This window comes from Suncus etruscus, chromosome 11, assembly GCF_024139225.1.
Source record: "Suncus etruscus isolate mSunEtr1 chromosome 11, mSunEtr1.pri.cur, whole genome shotgun sequence".
NCBI classification, from domain to species: Eukaryota; Metazoa; Chordata; class Mammalia; order Eulipotyphla; family Soricidae; genus Suncus; species Suncus etruscus.
Genome location: NC_064858.1, coordinates 56,328,586 through 56,348,120, shown reverse-complemented (window position 1 = coordinate 56,348,120; position 19,535 = coordinate 56,328,586). Strand labels below are relative to the sequence as shown.

At 36.4% G+C, this 19,535-nt stretch overlaps 1 protein-coding gene across 4 annotated transcripts in view; it reads right to left on the bottom strand.

Annotated features, from left to right (window-relative positions):
* Positions 1 to 492: 492 nt before the first annotated feature.
* NR1H4 (nuclear receptor subfamily 1 group H member 4) overlaps positions 493 to 19,535 on the bottom strand; it is an 82,777-nt gene continuing 63,734 nt past the window's right edge. For all 4 annotated transcript variants that reach the window (XM_049782820.1, XM_049782821.1, XM_049782818.1 and 1 more), the window contains exons 8-9: positions 2,960 to 3,073; positions 493 to 1,049 (exon numbers count right to left, since the gene is read on the bottom strand). In XM_049782820.1, the coding sequence (XP_049638777.1) occupies positions 811 to 1,049; positions 2,960 to 3,073 (353 nt within the window). In that variant the 3' untranslated portion in view covers positions 493 to 810. The remainder of the gene's footprint in view (positions 1,050 to 2,959; positions 3,074 to 19,535) is intronic.

Here is a 19,535-nt window from a genome sequence, read left to right as displayed (position 1 = left end):
CAGCTGTGCACCCAGCTGTAGGAGTGTTTTCCAAATGCAAAACAAAAACCAAAAATGATTAATTATATACACTGAAGCCAACAGTGAACACTTTTAAGAAAGAAAAGGGAAAGTATTCTGATGCCGCTAGGTTTATATCATAGTATATCTGATACTTCAGTATTGTAGCTCTAGAAAGAATTGCTGGAGGAAATATTTTATATGAGAATTATTATTAACTTTTCTGAAAGTCACTCCTTTGAACTTCAAAGAAAAGGAAATGATCAGAGCAGTTATACCAAAGGATGCATTTCACCAGGGCTTCTATAGGAGAGAGAAAGTAATTTTTCTATTGTGTGAGTTTCTCTCTTTGGAAAATCATTTCTTTAAGCTCCAAGAATATCATTCATAACTATCAGAAATAAGAGTTTGTATAGTTGTCCATTTCTGCTCCCAAGAAAAACTTTTTGCCACTACTTTTGGTTAATTGCCAAAATTGACATAGCACTTTAATAAAATATTTCATAAGGTAAAATGAAGACCAAAACTTGTCTTGTTTTCAATAGACAGAATTGAAGCAACAATCAATTGAGGCACAAAAAAGTGGGGGGATGCCAATTAGAATGAAAGATTCCTTATAGCCTTGCAAAATCCAATGCAGAGAAAAATAATTCTATCTCACCTTTCCTTTACATTGTGGCACTCATATCACCACTACATAAATATTGAACAGAATTCTTGTGTAAAACCAGGTACAAATGAAATAAAGCGAAGTTATATGACCAACTGGTATTAGGAGTAAAGACTTAGCCAGCTCCCCTATCTTGTCCATCACTGCACATCCCAGATTTCACAGAGAAGTGGGGTGAATTTGTGATCGTTCACTCTCCAGGACATCAGCATCTCTGCGTGGTGATGATTGAATGTCCGCAGCTCAGTAAGGCGACCCAGGAGACAGGCAAAGTGTTGAGGGTTTTTAGGCTGATAAATTTTGCACAGCTTCTGTAGTACATCAAGCAGGGGTTCCTGGAGCTTCTCCACAGCTTCTCTGTCTTTAATGTATTGTCTGTCTGTGTTGACATTCAAAATAATAAAAAATGAAAAGGCAGAAGTATTTAGTGGATGGACAAGAGTGTCAACTTTTTAAGGATGTAACAGATACCTGCTGTATACTTAAAATGTAGAAATGAAGTGTTCTATGTACTATATTTTTACACACACATGTAACCACAAGTGAATCACTCACTGTCCTTGGAGCAGAGAAAAGTCAGCAGACTGATATGCATGCCTTGTGTTCTGGAGGCTCGAGTTTGATTTCTAGAACTAAGTTGTCACTGAGCCCAGAGCCAACAGTAGACTTTGAGTATTGTGGGTACGGTCAAAAACAAAGGAAAACTCTTCTGCTTCCCACTAGAGCCTTTTTAAATTTTTCTAGTCAATATTCTGCAGGCTAATTGGAAAACATCACTTCTGGTGTCTGGAAGGCAGGTTCCATGTTATAGTTTTAGTTTTGTGGCCACACCAGTGCTTAATTTAGTTTTCAGTGCTAATCAGTTTAGTGCATAAGAGCTACTCTTTGTTGTATGCTTGAAGGTCACTCTAATCAGTTTTCAGGAACCATATTGTATTAGAGATTGAACCTGGGCCTCATGTATAAAAAGAAAGTGCTTATCTTGTTGAGTTATCTCTCTAGCCCTTAAAAATTAATTTTTAAAATATGACTTTTATGAAAAAGTAACCACTATATTTTGCCTCAATGTAATACATAAATTTATTTAACATTAGTTTGTCTTTTAATAATACTTACTCCCAAATTAAATAAATAGTAAAATGGACAAACTTAATACATATATAATCATGGACAAAAATTAAGTGGTTCTACATTATTGCCATGAATTATGATGCATTAAAACAACAAAATTACAGTAATATGATTTTAATGACAAGGGAAAAGACTTTTGAAAAAAAATAGAGTATTTAAAAATATCATTTGTTTTCTAGTATGTTAAAAAATGTAAATTAATGTGGTTTCTTCTCAAATGTAAACTCCTTAAATAATACTTTTATGGCCACTTAAAGGGCCAGAGAGACAATAAAGTGAGTGGGACTCTTGCACTTGGCAGAAATCCTGACACCATATATATTCCCCGGACTCCCATCAGAGTGATTCCTGAGCACAGAGTCAGGAGTAATATTTGAGCATCACTGGGTGATCCATGACTCAAAAACATGCTCAGACCCCATGTACTCTCAGAGACCCATGTGGTATCAGGGAGCGAGCCAAGGTGGGCCACTTGCATGACATGTACCCTAACCCTTGTAATATCTCTGCAGCCTTTTATGTTTACATTTTTTTTTTGGGTCACACCTGGCAGTGCTCAAGGATTATTTCTGGCTTCACGCTCAGAAATTGCTCCTGGCAGGCACGGGGGACCATATGGGACGCCGGGATTCGAACTGATGACCTCCTGCATGAAAGGCAAATGCCTTACCTCCATGCTATCTCTCCGGCCCCCTTATGTTTACATTTTTGTAGTTTTCATTATCTCCTGGCTCACAGAGTATGAAGTGCTGGGTCAGGCCTTACTTGCTGTATTTTCTCTCAGGTCCCTTCCTAGATCCCTTTATATTCACATTCCCACCCAGTTTCTTTATTTTTTCCCATCCCACTAGAATGGCTGTCTACATGGCTGTCTTCTGCCTGTTGCTTATTGCTATATCTCCAATGTCTAGTACATAGTAGATGTTAAAAAATGCATTGTTTAATTAAATTTTTTATTAAATTAATGTGAGATTTTGAGGGATAAATCTTAAAACTACACTACATTGAAATGTTATGATATTCAAAATTTAAATAGTAAAATTATACATAATTTTATTTCATGTTTGTGTGCTTTTTTAAAAAAGATTTTACTTAATAAATTATTGCTATTGTGTTGGAGAAGAGGGAAGAAAAGTAAAAATGCAGTTTTAAATTTACCTGGAGATAGGATAACAATTGCTGTAAGCAGAGCATATTCTTCTTGAGTCATTTTTAATTCTCCAACACTTTTATAGAAACTAAACATAGGTGTTATATATTCATCAGAGATACCTATGAGAGAAAATTGAAATTAAAAAACAATTAAAAAAATTGAAAAATTGAAAAACAACAGAGAAATTGTAATTTTTTTGAAAGATTAATAAATATAAAACTACAAATACATGATATACATCGTTGTCAGTATTTACTCTATAAGCACATATTAAAATAATAACTCCTGCATATCTGAGAGCAGGGGATTATAACAAAGGTCAGGCAACAGAACGTCAAATGTTATCTAATCACTGATTTGTTTGATTGATTTATGTCACTATTGTCAGTAAGTGCTATTCTTTGAATTACTGAAGGACTATTCAAACATTCCAATTTTCTAGATGAGTTTTTTAATTTTTTAATAGTTTAATTGTAATCAAGGAATAGATAAAAACATCTTTCCCAGCAAAAACAAGGAGTGACACTCAGTCCAGAAAAATCAACTAATAAATAGACTCACCTTACAGACAAGAATTATTTGGCTCTGAAATACTAAATCTGTAGTCCCCTACTAGCATGGGTTCTTAGCTGTTCTTTACAAAGCCATTATGTCAAAAATAAGTAAATAAAATAACCACTATGTGCACAATTAAACTCCCTAACTTGTTCCCATTCCTCTTATTCTGTCTCTTCCATTTCAATGGCCACCTGCCATTTGGCTCACCTGCTACACGCCCTCACTCGAGCACCTGTCCTGCCCCTTCAAACTAGATCCAGGGATCCAACCTGCTGATTTTCCTTTGCAACCCTTCCTTCCCCCCATGATACAGTGGTTCTGGAAATGACTGTAATTTCTGTCTTTTGCTGGCTCACCATCAAGCTGAGGCAAGGAGGGAATCCCTGGGCACTGAATTTCTGAAAGCCATGGAGGAAAAAAATAAAGTGTGGGTATTTTTTTAAAAAATAAGTTTGAATCACTCCTGAGACAATCGGTCCCAGAGACAGGTTCTGGGGACCATATGAATGCAAGACAAATACCCTACCTGCTCAGGCCCTAACAAGAACGTTTTGACAGATGAAAAGCATAGAACAAACCAAGAAGTGTCTGAAGAGAAAAGTATATTATAAACAGGAGCGTGTAGCTGCCAAGCTCAGGATGAAAACCCATCCAAAAAGCTCTTAAGCTCCAAAGTCCTTGTTCTTGACAACTCCTTACCAATAACACTCAGTTTCTCTAAAAATTCTCTACTGTGATAAAAAGACAAGAGCCCGAGTCATAAACTTCGGTGGACACTTGGCATCACCCCATATCAACATGACAACCATATTGCCCCATATCCAGCTGGCGGAGACCAACTTGATGCTTTGAAGACAGCCTGGACTCTACCTTAGTGCAGCTGATAGAACTTTCAGGATGTGCTACACAAAAGCTTGACTGAAGCCTGGCATCAGTTTGACCTTTTTGGAATGTACATCACTATGACCATGAACTTCTAAATTTTAAATCTGGCTTCTTACAAAACTTCACTGGACATGACTTCTGGCTTCAGGCTTCTTCCTAGTCTATACCTAGTCAACCTAGGTATAGGTCAACTTATACATCTATCTATCTATCTATCTATCTATCTATCTATCTATCTATCTATCTATCTATCTATCTATCTATCTATCTATCTATCTATCTATCTATCAATCATCTATCTATCTATCATCTATCTATCATCTATCATCTATCTATCTATCTATCATCTATCTGTCTGTCTGTCTATTTATCTATCTATAGATATATATGTATATAGTCAACCTAGGTATTTTAATGTCAACCTAGTATATACCTTCTCATAGTGTAAAATACATTATGTCAGTCAACAAGTAGAAGTTTGGTGACTCTTCTGTGCCTGGATCCACTTCACGTCTCTCTGTGTGTATGTATGTAAGTGTATGGGAGGGTGTAAGGAGATAAATTAATAAATGAAGGAAGACAAGCAACTGGGGTAGGTTCCTAGGATTGTTCCAGACTATTCTAGACTCAATATTCCAAACCAAACCTAGAATCAGAGAGCATTGTCCACATCAAATCAAAATAACATTGAATTCCAGATGCTAACAAGTACATTAAGCTTTTATAGTACATTTTATAAAAATCCCACAGAATCCTAAATCCTTACTTTTAGAAAAATTTAGAGTCTTCCACCATAAGAGAAAGTCTTGGCCCTTTCTTTGGCTAACCAAGGACCACAATTTTTCTCTCTTTTGCCTTTTAATTCTTTAATTCACCTCAAAGTTTTCTCCTAATTATAGTGTTTTTGTTGAGCAACTGGGTATTACATCACATAAAAGATTGCTTCCATCCAGCTGTCCCATAGGAACCAAACACCCTTAACCAAATGGAATACATTTTATAATGCGGTAGATTTGGGCAATGTGAAACTAGAAATGCCAGTCCTTGGTCTCCAAGAAGTTATATTTAAGAGCAAGTTTTGAGTTTGAAATCTGACCCCATAACTTGACCTTGGGCACATTACTTAAATTCCTGAACCTTGAGTTTCTCCATTTGTGAAATATGAATTAGAATGATAAAATTATCTGATCACAGGTACAGTGATTAATGTTATTCTTGAGTAATAGTAAACCTAAAATAAAAAGTAAAAAAAATCACAATAAGGTTATTATTATTCAAGAACACTGAATGTACACATTAATTCTAAGTTCATCTTAATCTTTGATTAAGTTTGTGCATTTTTGTGTTTACTGGGACCATTTTTTCCTGCTTCCCTAATAAATGATAGTCTTTGATATTTAGGAGCCACATTCATTTGTTATGAATACCTTAAATAATAACTCATGACAGTGTCATTATTTTGTCTTATTTCATTTCCCAAGCAATGCTATGGGGTTCCTCCTAGTGATTCTTCACCATTCAGATTAGATGGTTTATTAAAGGGTCTGAGGACATGGTGCTGGTTTGGCTAGGTAGTATGCTTCCAGATAAAACCAATCAACACCTGTTGTGCTTTGTGGTTCTATTGTACCGGGAGATGCTGGGGGACTATGTTGTGACAGTGATTGAACAAGGGTTGTTCACATATAACATAACCCCTATTCTATCAACTCCAGGACCTATCATTATTTTAAATAGTATATGGTATTTGGAGATAACCTTAAAGGCTGCTGGGTTGAAAAATTTAACTGTCAGAAACCATCTTTGACTGCCAAATTTTCTATCTTATTGTTTTTTAAAATCCCCACTTACTCTTCCAAGATGCTCGTTTCTTTAGTTATCTAATTATAGTTTACAATTCTTAGGAAGGATTAGGTAAAAAAATCTTTAATAGAATGATCATTTTTCATGTTTTAACAGCCAACATTAAGTGTAGAGAAAATATGAAAAAAATTCTTTAGAGAAAATCATTTTCCTACAGGCTAAATGAATTAAATGACTTGGGAACCAAGTCAAGAATGAGAAGTAAGTAGCCTTTTTAAGGGGCTAGCAAAGTGGCTCTAAGTGTGGAACCCTAGATTTAATCCAGCACACTGCAAAATTAAAACACTAAAAAAAGACGCTTTCTCCTGAGAGGAAATTGGACAAATTAATCCAGCATTAAACAAGAGGCTAATTTAGTGTTAATGAACCAGCAATTTCTAATCTAAGAAATGCAATATTAACTGTCCCCGGAAGAGGCAGGCTTCCTCCTGTTTCCCAGTTTAATTCCTCTCTTAAATCTTTGCTTCATTTCGACTCCACGTCTAATGCTGTGATTTTTCTTTTATTTATTTTTTAAATATAATTTTTATTTTTATTATAGTGGCTTACATATTGTTGACAATAATATTTTAGGTACATATTAACATAATATCAGGGGGATTCCCATCACCAAATTATCCTCCCTACACCTCCGTTCCCATTCTACCTCCCATATCCTCCTCCCTCCCCCCGGGGCTGCTAGAATACTTGGTCTCCTCTGAGCCTAGCTTACTACTTAGTGGTCCTACATCTGTTTTGGTCTTGGTACCTCCCTTGTTTCCTCCTCTAATTGGGAGGCGGTACTAGATAGTTCCAGTTATGTGGTTTTGTTTGAAGAAGAGAAAAGTGATAAACTGGGGTAAAAATCAAATACGCCAAAAATGGGCGGAGTCCTTCTAGAGTCTCTCATCATCGGTTTGAAAGACAAAGGGGAGAAAACAGTACAAAAAGAAGTGTCAAATAAAATATCCAGTGAGCACTCCAACAATAAAGATAAGCACCACATAAAAGCCATGATCTTGAGATAAAAAACATGGCAGAGCACCTAAAGAAAAAGAAAAGAAGAAAGAAAGAAGAAAAAGAAAAAAAGTAGTGAGAAGAGAGGAGAAAAGGGCAAGGGAATGCTAGTTTGCTTGAATGTGTTCGATGGGTAGGGCCTGTAGAATAAGTCTGTAGGTCACAGTTGCTGCTTCGGTGTTCTGGCTGATCACATGCTTCTAGTCCTAAAAGAAGGTATAACCTAGAGATAAAGTGTATGTTAAAGAGTTTTCTCGGGACATTCTCGTAGTGCAAGCTGGGTATGGTATCTCGTGTGACTGGGCCCCGAGATGCCATCTTAGTTTGTCCACCCTTTGTATCCAAGAACGCCTGTGGACAGAAAAGCTGAGCAGTTATTTTAAATATAGTAGGATTAAGGCATTAAAACATATTGTTATGAGATATTTCTGTTGGAGTCAGTGATTTCCCATGATATTCTGTACCTGTAATCCTGTATAAGATCCCTAAGGGATTATTATGGACTTTTGTAGTAAAAGGCTGATTACATACCTGTTCTCTCTATGCTGTGTTTCTGCTGTTGCTGGTTTCTTTGTGGTATAATGTGCAGTCAAGAGTTTGTGTTGTTCTTCTTTCATGTGTTTTGGGCACTGCTCCCCAGTGTATGTTGACTGTTACAGTGTTTGGAGTTTCTACCCTGTTAAACCCTGTTATTTGATTGTTGAGTATTAGTTGTATATAAGGTGTATGTTCTAGGTGCTTCAGAATAATGCTATCATTCTGTGTTTATCTTTTGTCTTCTGGCTTGCTTCTTTTAACATAATATATTCTAGGTCCATCCACTTTGCTGCAAAGTCCATGACTGTATCATTTCTGACTGCCATGTAGTATTCCATTGTGTATAGATACCACATCTTAATGATCCACTCATCTGTTGTTGGACATAGAGGTTGGTTCCAAGACTTGGCTATTATACTGAGTGCTACAATAAATAGTGGGGTGCACACATACTTTGGGATGAATGTCCTTCCGATTTGAGGGTAGATACCTAGGAGAGCAATTGCTGGGTCAAATGGCAGCTCAATTCTGAGTTCCTTGAGCACTCTTTAGACTGTTCTCCATAGGGGTTGGACTAGGGAGCATTCCCACCAGCAGTGGATGAGAGTGCCTTTCATACCGCATCCCTGCCAACCGAGGCTGTTCCCATTAATTCGATGTGAGCCATTCTCATTGGTGTAAGGTGGTACCTCATTGTTGTTTTTATTTGGATTTCTCTGATGATGAGTGAAGGTGAGCATGTTTTCATGTATTTGTTGGCCATCTTTTGGTCTTCCTCCGAGAAGTGTCTATTCATTTCATCTTCCCATTTTTTATGGCTTTATTTGGTTTGGGGGCCTCAACTTTCTGAGTGTTTTGTATATTCTGGATATCAGCCCTTTATCTCATATGTTGAGTGAAAAGATTTTTTCCCAGTCAGTTAACTGTCTTCTTGTGTTATGTAGGGTTTCTTTTGCCATGCAGAAGCTTTTTGGTTTGATGTAGTTTATGTTGATGTTTATGTTTGATGCTAAAGTTCTTGCCATTGTTGCTCCATCCTCAAAGACCTTCTTGATATATAGGTCTTCGAGTGTTCTACCTATTTTATTCTCTATAAATTTTATAGATTCGGGTCTATTTTTGAGGTCTTTGATCCATTTTGAGTTGATTTTTGTATGAGGAGTGAGGTATGGGTCAATTTTGAATTTCTTACATGTCGTTTTCTAGTTGTACCAACACCGTTTGTTGAAAAGACTTTCTTTGTTCCATTTCAAGTTCTTGGCTCTTTTGTCAAATATTAGTTGACTGTATATCTGTGGGTTTATGTCTGGAAATTCTGTTCTAACCCACTTGTCTGAGGCTCTGTCCTTGTACCAGGACCATGCTGTTTTGATCACTGTGGCTTTATAGTATAGCTTCAGGTTAGGTAGCGAGATGCCACCCAGCTTCTTGTTTTTTAGTATGTGTTTGGCTATCCTGGGTCTTTTGTAGTTCCAGATAAATTTTATGATTGATTGTTCTAATTCTTTAAAGAATGATGTCTGAATTTGGATTGAGATTGCATTGAATCTATATAGTAGTTTTGGTAGGATAGTCATTTTGACTATATTGATTCTACCTACCCATGAGCATGGGATGTTTTTCCATTTCCTTAGATCCTCTTAATGCTGTGATTTTTATCACAAGGGGGCGCTATTTTCTAACGTAACCACAAAAATCACCAAGGAAAAGTTTTACTGTGAAGGGAGCAAAACATTTATATTTCTGCTAGTTTTTCTTAAAGAAAAATAAATTTTAAAAAGAAGTCAGCTATGAATGAATCCGTTGTTTAAGAATAAAAATAATCAGGGAGGAAGGAAAAAAATAAAAATAATCTTTGGGAAAATAAGTATGTGAGAAAATTGACATGCTGCCTGGATTTGGTATTTAAAATGTAAATGCCCCCTCCCCCCATTAACTTTCTAGTTTTAATTGGGTGCAAGGATAAAGCTCTGAAGGCTCTGAAGATGGTTTTGTGCCCTTCAGACATGGGGTTGTGGGTTCAAGACCTGGTGAGCTAAGGCATTCAGGCCAGTTTGGTGGTTAGGGAATCCCCAAGAAAAATTGCAGAAGATGAGGCAGGAAGAGTCCAGGCCCAGGGCAAGCTTGGGTGTGTGTGGGGGGTGGGGTGGGGGGGGGTGTCTGCACTTCCAGAGCAGCGCTGTCCGTGCTCTAAAGGGTCCAAATCCCAGCAAGGGGGCATGGGGAGATAGTACAGCCTGTGGAGTGCTTGCCTGACTTGAGTTCCATCTCTGGCATCCCCTTTGATAACCAGGCACCGCCTGAAGTGATCCCTGAGTGCAGTCAGGAGTAACCCTAGAACATGGCTTTTTAGTCCTCCTAAACAAAACAAACACACCATGATCTGGGTCAGACCACGGAAGAAAGTAATACATATACAATGGTTTGTGTGGGGTTTTTTTTCTCCCTTTTCTTCCCAACTTTGCTCCTTCTCTTTTTTGCTTCCTTTTCCTATCCCAATTTCCTCTTTGCCCCTCCCCCACCCATTTTTAGAACTCTGGAGTTACTTAAAGTAGACTTCCCTGGGGTTTGTACTTTGGAGGATGTGACCCTGGAAGATGCAGCACTAGTTGCATACTGTTGGCTCTGATTGGGCCAAAGTGTAATTATAAGATCACTTCTTTCCCCCTCATCACGTCTTTAGTTGGGGTACTAAGATTGACAATGAATAGTGCTCACCTGAAATCTCGCAAAATTGTATTCAAAAAATAATTTTTTGGGGGGGCCTATAGGTATACCAGGTGATGCTCAGGGGTTACTCCTGGCTATGTGCTCAGAAATCGCTCCTGACTTGGGGGACCATATGGGACTCTGGGGGATCGAATCACAGTCCTTCCTGGTCTAGCGCTGACAAGGCAGACACCTTACAGCTCCATGCCACAGCTCCGGCCCCTGCCTAAATTTATTTATTTATTTTTAATTATATGCATTTAAACGATGTTCTGAACAATTCTGGGCTAATACATTTTAGGGTTTACATGAAATTGGTAAATTCTACAAATGTAAAATTTAGTAAGAATGAAAAGAATTAAGAAAATTTCAAGAAGAAAATATAAATAGACCTATAAAAGTGTGTTTTATACTGAAAAGGATCCAGACCTCTGGCTAGACAGTATGGCCAGTGGAATTTGCACCATAGAACCCATTTCAACTCTACTCCAGTACTTGGCCATATACAATAGCAGGGTTAGTAAATACATGGTACAATACTTGATTCAGCTTCAGGATCCAAAAAGAAACAACATTATGAGTTCATATGGAAACTATTAGAAAAGAGAGAGCTTAGTTTGAAAGGAAAGCAGAAGTCATCTTTATCCTATATAGATTGTATCAATCTTTGTACTGGGGTGGGGGGATAAATGTTATTTTTAACAACATGTTAAATTATGTGGTTTTGAGCAAATAGTACCATTTTAAACAAGATTTCACCACCTATTTTACTTCAGTTATAAACAAGGCATATAGCGATTTAAAATACCAGAAAATTGGTCTCCTGTGATATTACTTTCTTGTGTATAATAGGCAAACATCCACAAAAATCTGTGTTCTATATGTTTCTATATGTTTGTTTGTATGCATGTGTATATCTATGTATATGTTATTGTCCTAAAAAAGCATAGAAACAGCTGAACAGAGAACTTTATTGGCAATGAAACCACTTCAGTTGGAAAGAATGTTCACCAGCACAGGTTGGCAGGAGAACAGCTTCAAAGAAGGAAAGCTGAGGGTCTGCTTTTATGACCAGCAGAGGTAGAGCAACTTCATAACTTACACATATTCTAGTAGTTTTGCTCAGGAAACTTATGCATATTAATGGAGAAGAACCTATTAGTGGGAGAGCAAACATGGTTGGGAAGCAAACAAAAAGAATTACATGCACAGGAACTGGGGGAAATGTCGTGAGGTGTGTAGTTTAGTGTGGTGATGAAGACCAAGGAAACGAGAGGTCTTTATAATAGTTCTCTTTAGCTGATAGCTGAGCAGAGAGAGCTTGGTGAGTAACAGATGCAATGCACAGCTAGTATGAGTGCTGGTATTGAGTTAGAATGCCTGCTTTTATATCCCAACAATTTGCTCATGTGTGATTGGTATAGGTCAGTTAGACTCTCTCGGTACATTTTTCTCATCTATAAAACAGGTCCATTGGAAATACAACTGACTGCTTTTAAAAACAAACCTTTGCATAATCAAATGTTATATTGCTATCCTTATAAACAGATAATTAAATTCTATACTATGTTAAGGAGAACAAAAACCAAAAAATACTTTACATTTCAAAAGTTTATCTGTATTGTATTCATGGCCAAGTTGCTTTGGCCTATGAAGGGCTAATTTTAATTTTCTGACTATTAAAATATAAAGCCAGCATTAGTAAGCCACTTCAATTCTATCATATTTAATGGTATCATCTGACTATTCCTATTTTTATTAAATATCCAAGTTCAAACACATAGGTTGTATAATACTACACTGGATTTTTCTAACATTTATTTTTATATGAATTACTTTTTAATTTAATCTTATTTTTAAAATAATGTCTTTAACTTGAATCACCATGAGATAAACAATTACAAAGTTGTTCATGATTGCATTTTAGTCATACACTTATCTCTTCACGAGTGCACATTTCCCACCACCAATGTACCTAATTAACTTCCTGCCTTCCTGTTCTCTCCCTATCTCTACCTCTAAGTCAGACATTTTTCTTCTTTCTCTTTGTTTTAGGCACTGTGGTTTGCAATCTCACTACTAAAGGGGTATCATGCATATTACTTTACATTCTTTCTACATTCAGTTCTTGTCCCAAATAATCATTTCCAACTATCAATGTCATAGTGGTTCCTTTTCTGCCATAACTTCACTTCTCCACTCTTTGTGGCATGCTTCCTATTATGGACCAGTCCTCCTGGACCTCATCTCTCCTGTCTTTGGGTTTTAAATACTTTTTTTTTATTTAACCAGATGAGCCACACATAGGATGAAATCAGGCCGAAAATGCAGCACAGCACAGAAGAGAGGCCGGGTTTTAAATACTTTAAAGGGCTTTTTTATTGATAAATGTTCTGTGACTTATAAAACTATTAATGACAATGTTCATGCACATAATTCCAAAATTACACCCATCACTAATGTCTCCATCATCCTCTCCTAAGGATCCAATGCCCCTCCCTTTCACCTCCATCCATCAACTCAGTTGTGCTGATCAAAGTCAGTTCTCCTGCCTTTGGCTCTTTGTTACTCCCTTGCTCTATAACTTTAAGTTCCATAATGAGATAGATCAATCAAGACAGAAATCTGTTTCTTTCTACATAAAAAATAATTTTTTAATAATGTATTAGGATTATATAGAAACAATATAATCATAGTTAAGCTGAATTTGATATATGTTCTGATGCCTTGATTAAAATAAATAAACACTCCAATCTCAGTAAATAAATGTATTTTAGGAGACAGTATCTTTATACATAAAATTGGGATTTGATAGTAAGAAATATAGATCATGAATTAGAAAAACAAGAATAGAAATTTTACAACATATTCATCAAAAATAATAGATATAAATAGGGTATCTTGATATGTTATCTGTAATTAAATGCACCATTGAAATAAGAATATGTTATATTTGCATAAGAATGAAAAGTTATTCTGAAAGGTCATCTTACAGATCAGGTTTTTATGTGGTATATGAAAGAAGTAATGTCTGAAATTCACTGGGAAAGAAAAATTTATATTTATAAATGGAACCATTATTAAAGAAAATAAAATCCTAAGTAGAATATGTGAGTTAGGTTAATTTTTTTAAGTTAGGTTAATTTTTATTGTCACAATACATTGTTGATGTTTGGGTAAGTTCCTTATTGTTTTTAAATAATATCTTTATTTAAACACCATGATTACAAACATGACTGTAGTCTGGTTTCAGTCATAAAAAGAACACCCCCTTTTATCAGTACAACATTCCCACCACCAGTGCCCCCCATTTCCTTCCTCCCATACCCCCTGCCTGTATTCAAGACAGGCATTCTACTTCTCTCACTAATTAACATTGTCATGATTGTTGTTAGTGTATTATTTCTCTAACTGCACTCACCCCTCTATGAGGTAAGCTTCACCTTTTGAGCTGGTTCTTCTGGCCCTCATCTCTGGGCATTATTAAATATTGTCTTATATATTCTTAAAACCCATAGTAAGTGAGACTATTCTGTGTGTCTTTCTATGATATATTTCACTCAGCATAATAGTTTCCATGTCCATCTATGGAGAGGAAAATTTCATGACTTCATTTTTCCTGATGGCTGCATAATATTCCATGTGTATATGTACCATAGTTTCTTTAGCCATTCATCTGTTGAAGGACATCTTGGTTACCTCCAGAGTCTGGCTATTGTAAATAGTGCTGTGATGAATATAGGTCTGAGGAAGGGATTTTTGTATTGCATTTTTGTGTTCCTAGGGTATATCCCTAGGAGTGGTATAGCTGAATCATATGGGAGCTCAATTTTCAGTTTTTTGAGAAATCGCCTGCTTGTTTTCCATAAAGGCTGGGCTAGATGGCATTACCACCAGCAGTGAATGAGATGTGCTTTCTCCCCAAATCCCTGCCAGTACTTACTGTTCTTGTTCTGTGTGATGTGTGCCAGTCTCTGTGGCATAAGATAGTACCTCATTGTTGTATTGATTTATATCTCCCTGATAATTAGTGATGTGGAACATTTTTTTATGTGCTTTTTGGCTATTTGTATTTCTTCTTTGAGAAAGTGTTCATTTCTTCTCCCCATGTTTTGATGGGGTTAGATGTTTTTTCTTTTTAAGTTATGCCAGTACCTTGTATATCTTAGATATTAGCCCCTTGTCTGATGGGTATTGGGTGAATAGTTTCTCCCATTCTGTGGGTGGCTTTTGTATCCTAGACACTATTTTCTTTGAGGTGCATAAGCTTCTCAGCTTAATATAATTTCATCTGTTTATCTCTGTTTTCACTTGTATGGAGAGTACTATTTCCTCCTTGAAGATGCCTTTAGTCTCAATATCATGGAGTGTTTTATCTACGTGTTGTTCAATATACCTTATGGTTTTGGGTCTGATATCCAGGTCTTTAATCTATTTGGATTTGATCTTTGTGCATGGTGTTAGGTGGAGGTGTTAGATGGAGTTTGCTTTTTTGCATGTGGTTGATCAGTTGTATCAACACCACTTGTCGAAGAGGCTTTCCTTGCACAATTTTGAATTTCTTGCCCCTTTATCAAAGATTAATTGATTGTATATCTGGGGAACATTTTCTGAATACTTAAGTCTATTCCACTGATCAGAGGGTCTGTCTTTTGGGTAAGTTGCTTATTACGCATCTTTATTTACTCAAATCAGATTTTGAAAAATTTCTTAAACTTTTTTTAAACTTACAGAATCAAAAACTCTAAAGCATCTAATGAAGTATAATTTTTTTATAACATTTAACTTTCAAAACACTCACTGTGACTATTGTATTTATTGCAGGTTTCCCTGTTTCTTGTCTCAATCTCCCCAAACCTTTCATCCTATTATTGTTTAATCTTTCTACAGTATTACAGGAGTCCTCTGTCATTTGCTCCAACTATTCAAAGGTCCTCCAATTATGTAAGAACTGAATTTAACCATTTGATGGCAATGTTCATCAAATTCGTTAAATAATATTACACTTACAGCACATTTAGTTTCATAAATATTTTCCAACATTATCAAAGTACTTATGAATACAGTATTATTCTTTCCACATCTTTACATTTGCTATATCTCTTTATTATCACTGTGTTGCTATATTATAATTATTATATATCTTAGAATGTCTTTATTGGGCTTTTTTGGCTTGACTAGTTCCTAGTCATCCTTCGTGATTCAACTGTTGACTTTTTAAGCTTTTATGAATCACCACATAGTCTCACACAGAAGATAACTCTTCTTTGTGGTCCAATTTCATTTCACATTGTTATGTTAAGGTTATCATATAGGCAGAACCATATGGAAATGAAGAATCAGGCATGTGAAGGCAGAGTAGGAAGAGCACCTTAGAGTTATAAATCTGAGACATGTGGTAACTTATGCTGAGATGGTGGCCTCAAATAGGATTTGTTTACTATTCTTAGGATCTAGCTAATGTCAAAAGATGATCTTTAGGCCAAATACATAATTTTAGACACATACTCTTAGAAAACTAAATTTAATAAATAAATAAATTTAATAAATTAAAGAGGAATATAGTATTTGGTTTTGTCTATTGGAAATAGTTAAGTTCAGAGATGTTCCCAAAATATTGTGCAATTAACACTCAAGGGAGTATAAGTACCCTCTTGACTGTTAATCTCGAAGCAATTGAAGCTTAGCTCTGTCTCCAACTCAGGAACATTGGGAGTGGGGGAACTATTTGTTGCCTTCAATTCCAGGAACTTGGCCTTAATTTTGTTTCTTGTGATGATCTCTCTCTTAAAATACTGTCTAAACTTGGGTTGTCTATTTTCTTCTAAGCTTGACTAATAAGCTTGGAAATGGCAACAAGGAGTAAACAGAACTTGAGTGTAAGAGAGAAAGGAGAAGTTGTTTAACCCTGGATCAATTTCTGGCCCCATAAGGTTCCTGGAGCACTACTGGTTATAGTTCTGACTCCTGAACACTCTCTGGCTGACCTAGACGGTCCCTAGTAGAGCAGGTTTTGAGCAGTACCACATCTTTGGATTCTAGTATTGAACTAGTGATGTGGTTAGCTAAAAATTTCTGGAAGGAGTGACCTGAGACAGTGGCTGGCAACCTTTTTTTTTTTCAACTGAGCCAATCTCGCCAAAACCACAATTGAAATTTATTTTGAGAGCCACACAGGGCGCACACTGACAGAGTCTAGGAGCAGAGTCCTGACTCCTGGAGCGGCCGCCCAGCACACAGAAGAGCCAGATTAAAAGTGTAAAGAGCCACATGTGGCTCGTGAGCTGCAGGTTGCCGACCACTGACCTGGGAGAACCCTCCATCCCTTGAAAAGTTATTATTTCCAAAATGGGTAATACACTTAATAAATAGCAAAGGGTAGATTTGTGTGTGTGTGTGTGTGTGTGTGTGTGTGTGTGTGTGTGTGTGTATACGTGCATGTGTGAATACATGTGTGTGCCCATGTGTGAGAGATCAAATTCAGGGCCTCATATTGGCGATATCAGGATTTTACCACTGAGCTACTACCCTGAATGTCTAAACTAAGCACACATTCTCTAGTGGAATGCTTTGATAGTTAAAGAGAGTTGATTGTAAAATTAAAAATATTTTGTCATCAGACTCATCACCCCAGTCTGTTAGGTTAAAGAAATTAGATGTGTCTGATGGATTTTCTTAAAGAAAACATTGCCACAGTCTGAAAACCAGATCAATGAAGGGAAGATATTTCTGTTTTTTTTTTTTCCTGAGAGGTTTGAACCACAATGATCTATCATCTGCAGAGAGCCACTAACTTAAAACCAAATGCTTAAACTCATATTTTATATATGTATTTTTTAATATTTTATATGTAATCTAGCAGCTTAACTAATTTAACCTTTTCATTTTCTGTCAATTTCTTTCTTTTTTTTTTTGGTTTTTGGGCCACACCCAGTGACGCTTAGGGGTTACTCCTGGCTATGCACTCAGAAATCGCTCCTGGCTTGGGGGACCATATGGGATACCGGGGAATCGAACCCCTGTCCATCCTAGGCTAGCACTTACGTCTTACCACTTACCACTTGCCTTACCACTCTGGCCCCCGGACTGTCAATTTCTTGTTAAAACTTAACTCTCAGGGCTAGAGAAATAGCATGGAGGTAAGGTGTTTGCCTTGTGTCAGAAGGATGGTGGTTCGAATCCCGGCATCCCATATGGTCCCCTGAGCCTGGCAGGAGCGATTTTTGAGCTTAGAGCCAGGAGTAACCCCTGAGCACTGCCAGGTGTGACCCAAAAATCGAAATAAATAAATAAATAAATAAATAAACTTAACTCTCTTGCTTTGTGCTGGATCTTTACCAACTTTTGATACAAGTAGTTGATCTCTCTGTAATTAGTGCCCTTGTAATTATAGAGTGAATAGTTTTCCATGAAAGGGTAGGAGAAAGCAAACTAAAGAGCTGGTAGGATGCTTGCCTTGTCTGCAGCTGATCCTGGTTTGATTTCTAGCATCATGTATTATCTCTCAGAACCCCACCAGGAGTGATCCCTGAGCACAAAGTCAGAAATAAACCCTGGGTGGTGGCAGATATGGCTAATAAATCAAAACCAGAATTAAAAACAAGAGTTGTGTGACATCTCCAAATTTTACAATACTGATATCCCAGTAGAAGAATACGAAATGAGATGAAATAGTGTCTTAGAAGACCACTAAGATCAATAAGCAAAAATAATACCATAGAAGGCTCAACTAGCAACACACAGCCCAGTAAATCCTCAATGACTTTAGTAACACCATTTTGAGATATAAACTTTTTTATAAATTTTCCTTTACTGAACTATATTTTAATAATTCTGCTTATTGTAACAGGCAATAAAAAACGAATTATTTTTGTGTCCTAAGGGTAGGGACAATGGTGGAAGGAAAGTCACATTGGTGATGGGATTGGTGTTAGAACACTGAATACAGCCTTAAATAACTGTATTATAAATGACTTTGTAAGCCATGTGTTTAGAAAAGGCTACAAAACTTACTTCCATAAAAAAGAGGAATAAAAAGAAATAAAACAAGGTGAAGGGTGATGAGATGCAGACAGCAATCTTAAACTAAGATAGTACTTGCTTATGGGTTAGTGAGTTTCTCTTAGCCAAATCTTCCTAACAAATGGAAATAAAATTCTAGGTGAACCACATGTAGTCTAGAGATGTATGGTTCAACACTGTAACAGAAGACCATAATACTGTACCCCACACTGAAAATTTTGTTGAGAGGGTAGATCTCATCTCGCTCAAAGCCTTCTAAGCAGTCACAGCCAAAAGCTCAGAACACAAAGATATCATTTGCCCAAGTCCAGAACCCATATTTCTCAACAACATAGAGTTTTTAGAATGGTGAAAAGATATAACACTATAACAAAATTTTTTTCCTTCTCCTTTTTTTTTCTTCTTGAAACCTCTTTCTCCTAATAGCTCCCACTCTGACTTATCAGAAAGGCCGGGAAAGCATACTTTTTATATTTTCCCTGTCCTATTATAAAGAAAACCTTTAATGTCTCTCATTAATTGGGAATGAAGGCTAATTAAATCCTCAATCTTGTTACTATAAAATATTTTTCTATTCTGTATCTCTCCTTCTGATATTAATCAACTATTCATTTTTTATTGTGCACATAACTTGGGCTTTTTGATTCATGCTCCGGCTGATTTTTTTTTTTTTTTTGCTTTTGCTTTTCACAGTAGGAGTGGTAAAGGAGGACAGCCTTGTCTTGACCAAATTTTAGAGGAAAGGCTTTTAGAGTATCTCCATTGAGAATGATATTTGCCATTGGCTTGTGGTAGATGGCCTTGACTAAATTGAGAAAAGTTCCTTCCATTCCCATATTAATGAGAGTTTTTTTTTAAATCAAAAATGGGTGTTGGACCTTATCAAATACTTTCTATATCTATTGATATGATCATTTAGTTTTTATTTTTCTTTTTGGTGACATGATGTATTATGTTGATTGATATACATATGTTAAACCATCTTTGCATTCCTGGAATGGAACCTACTTG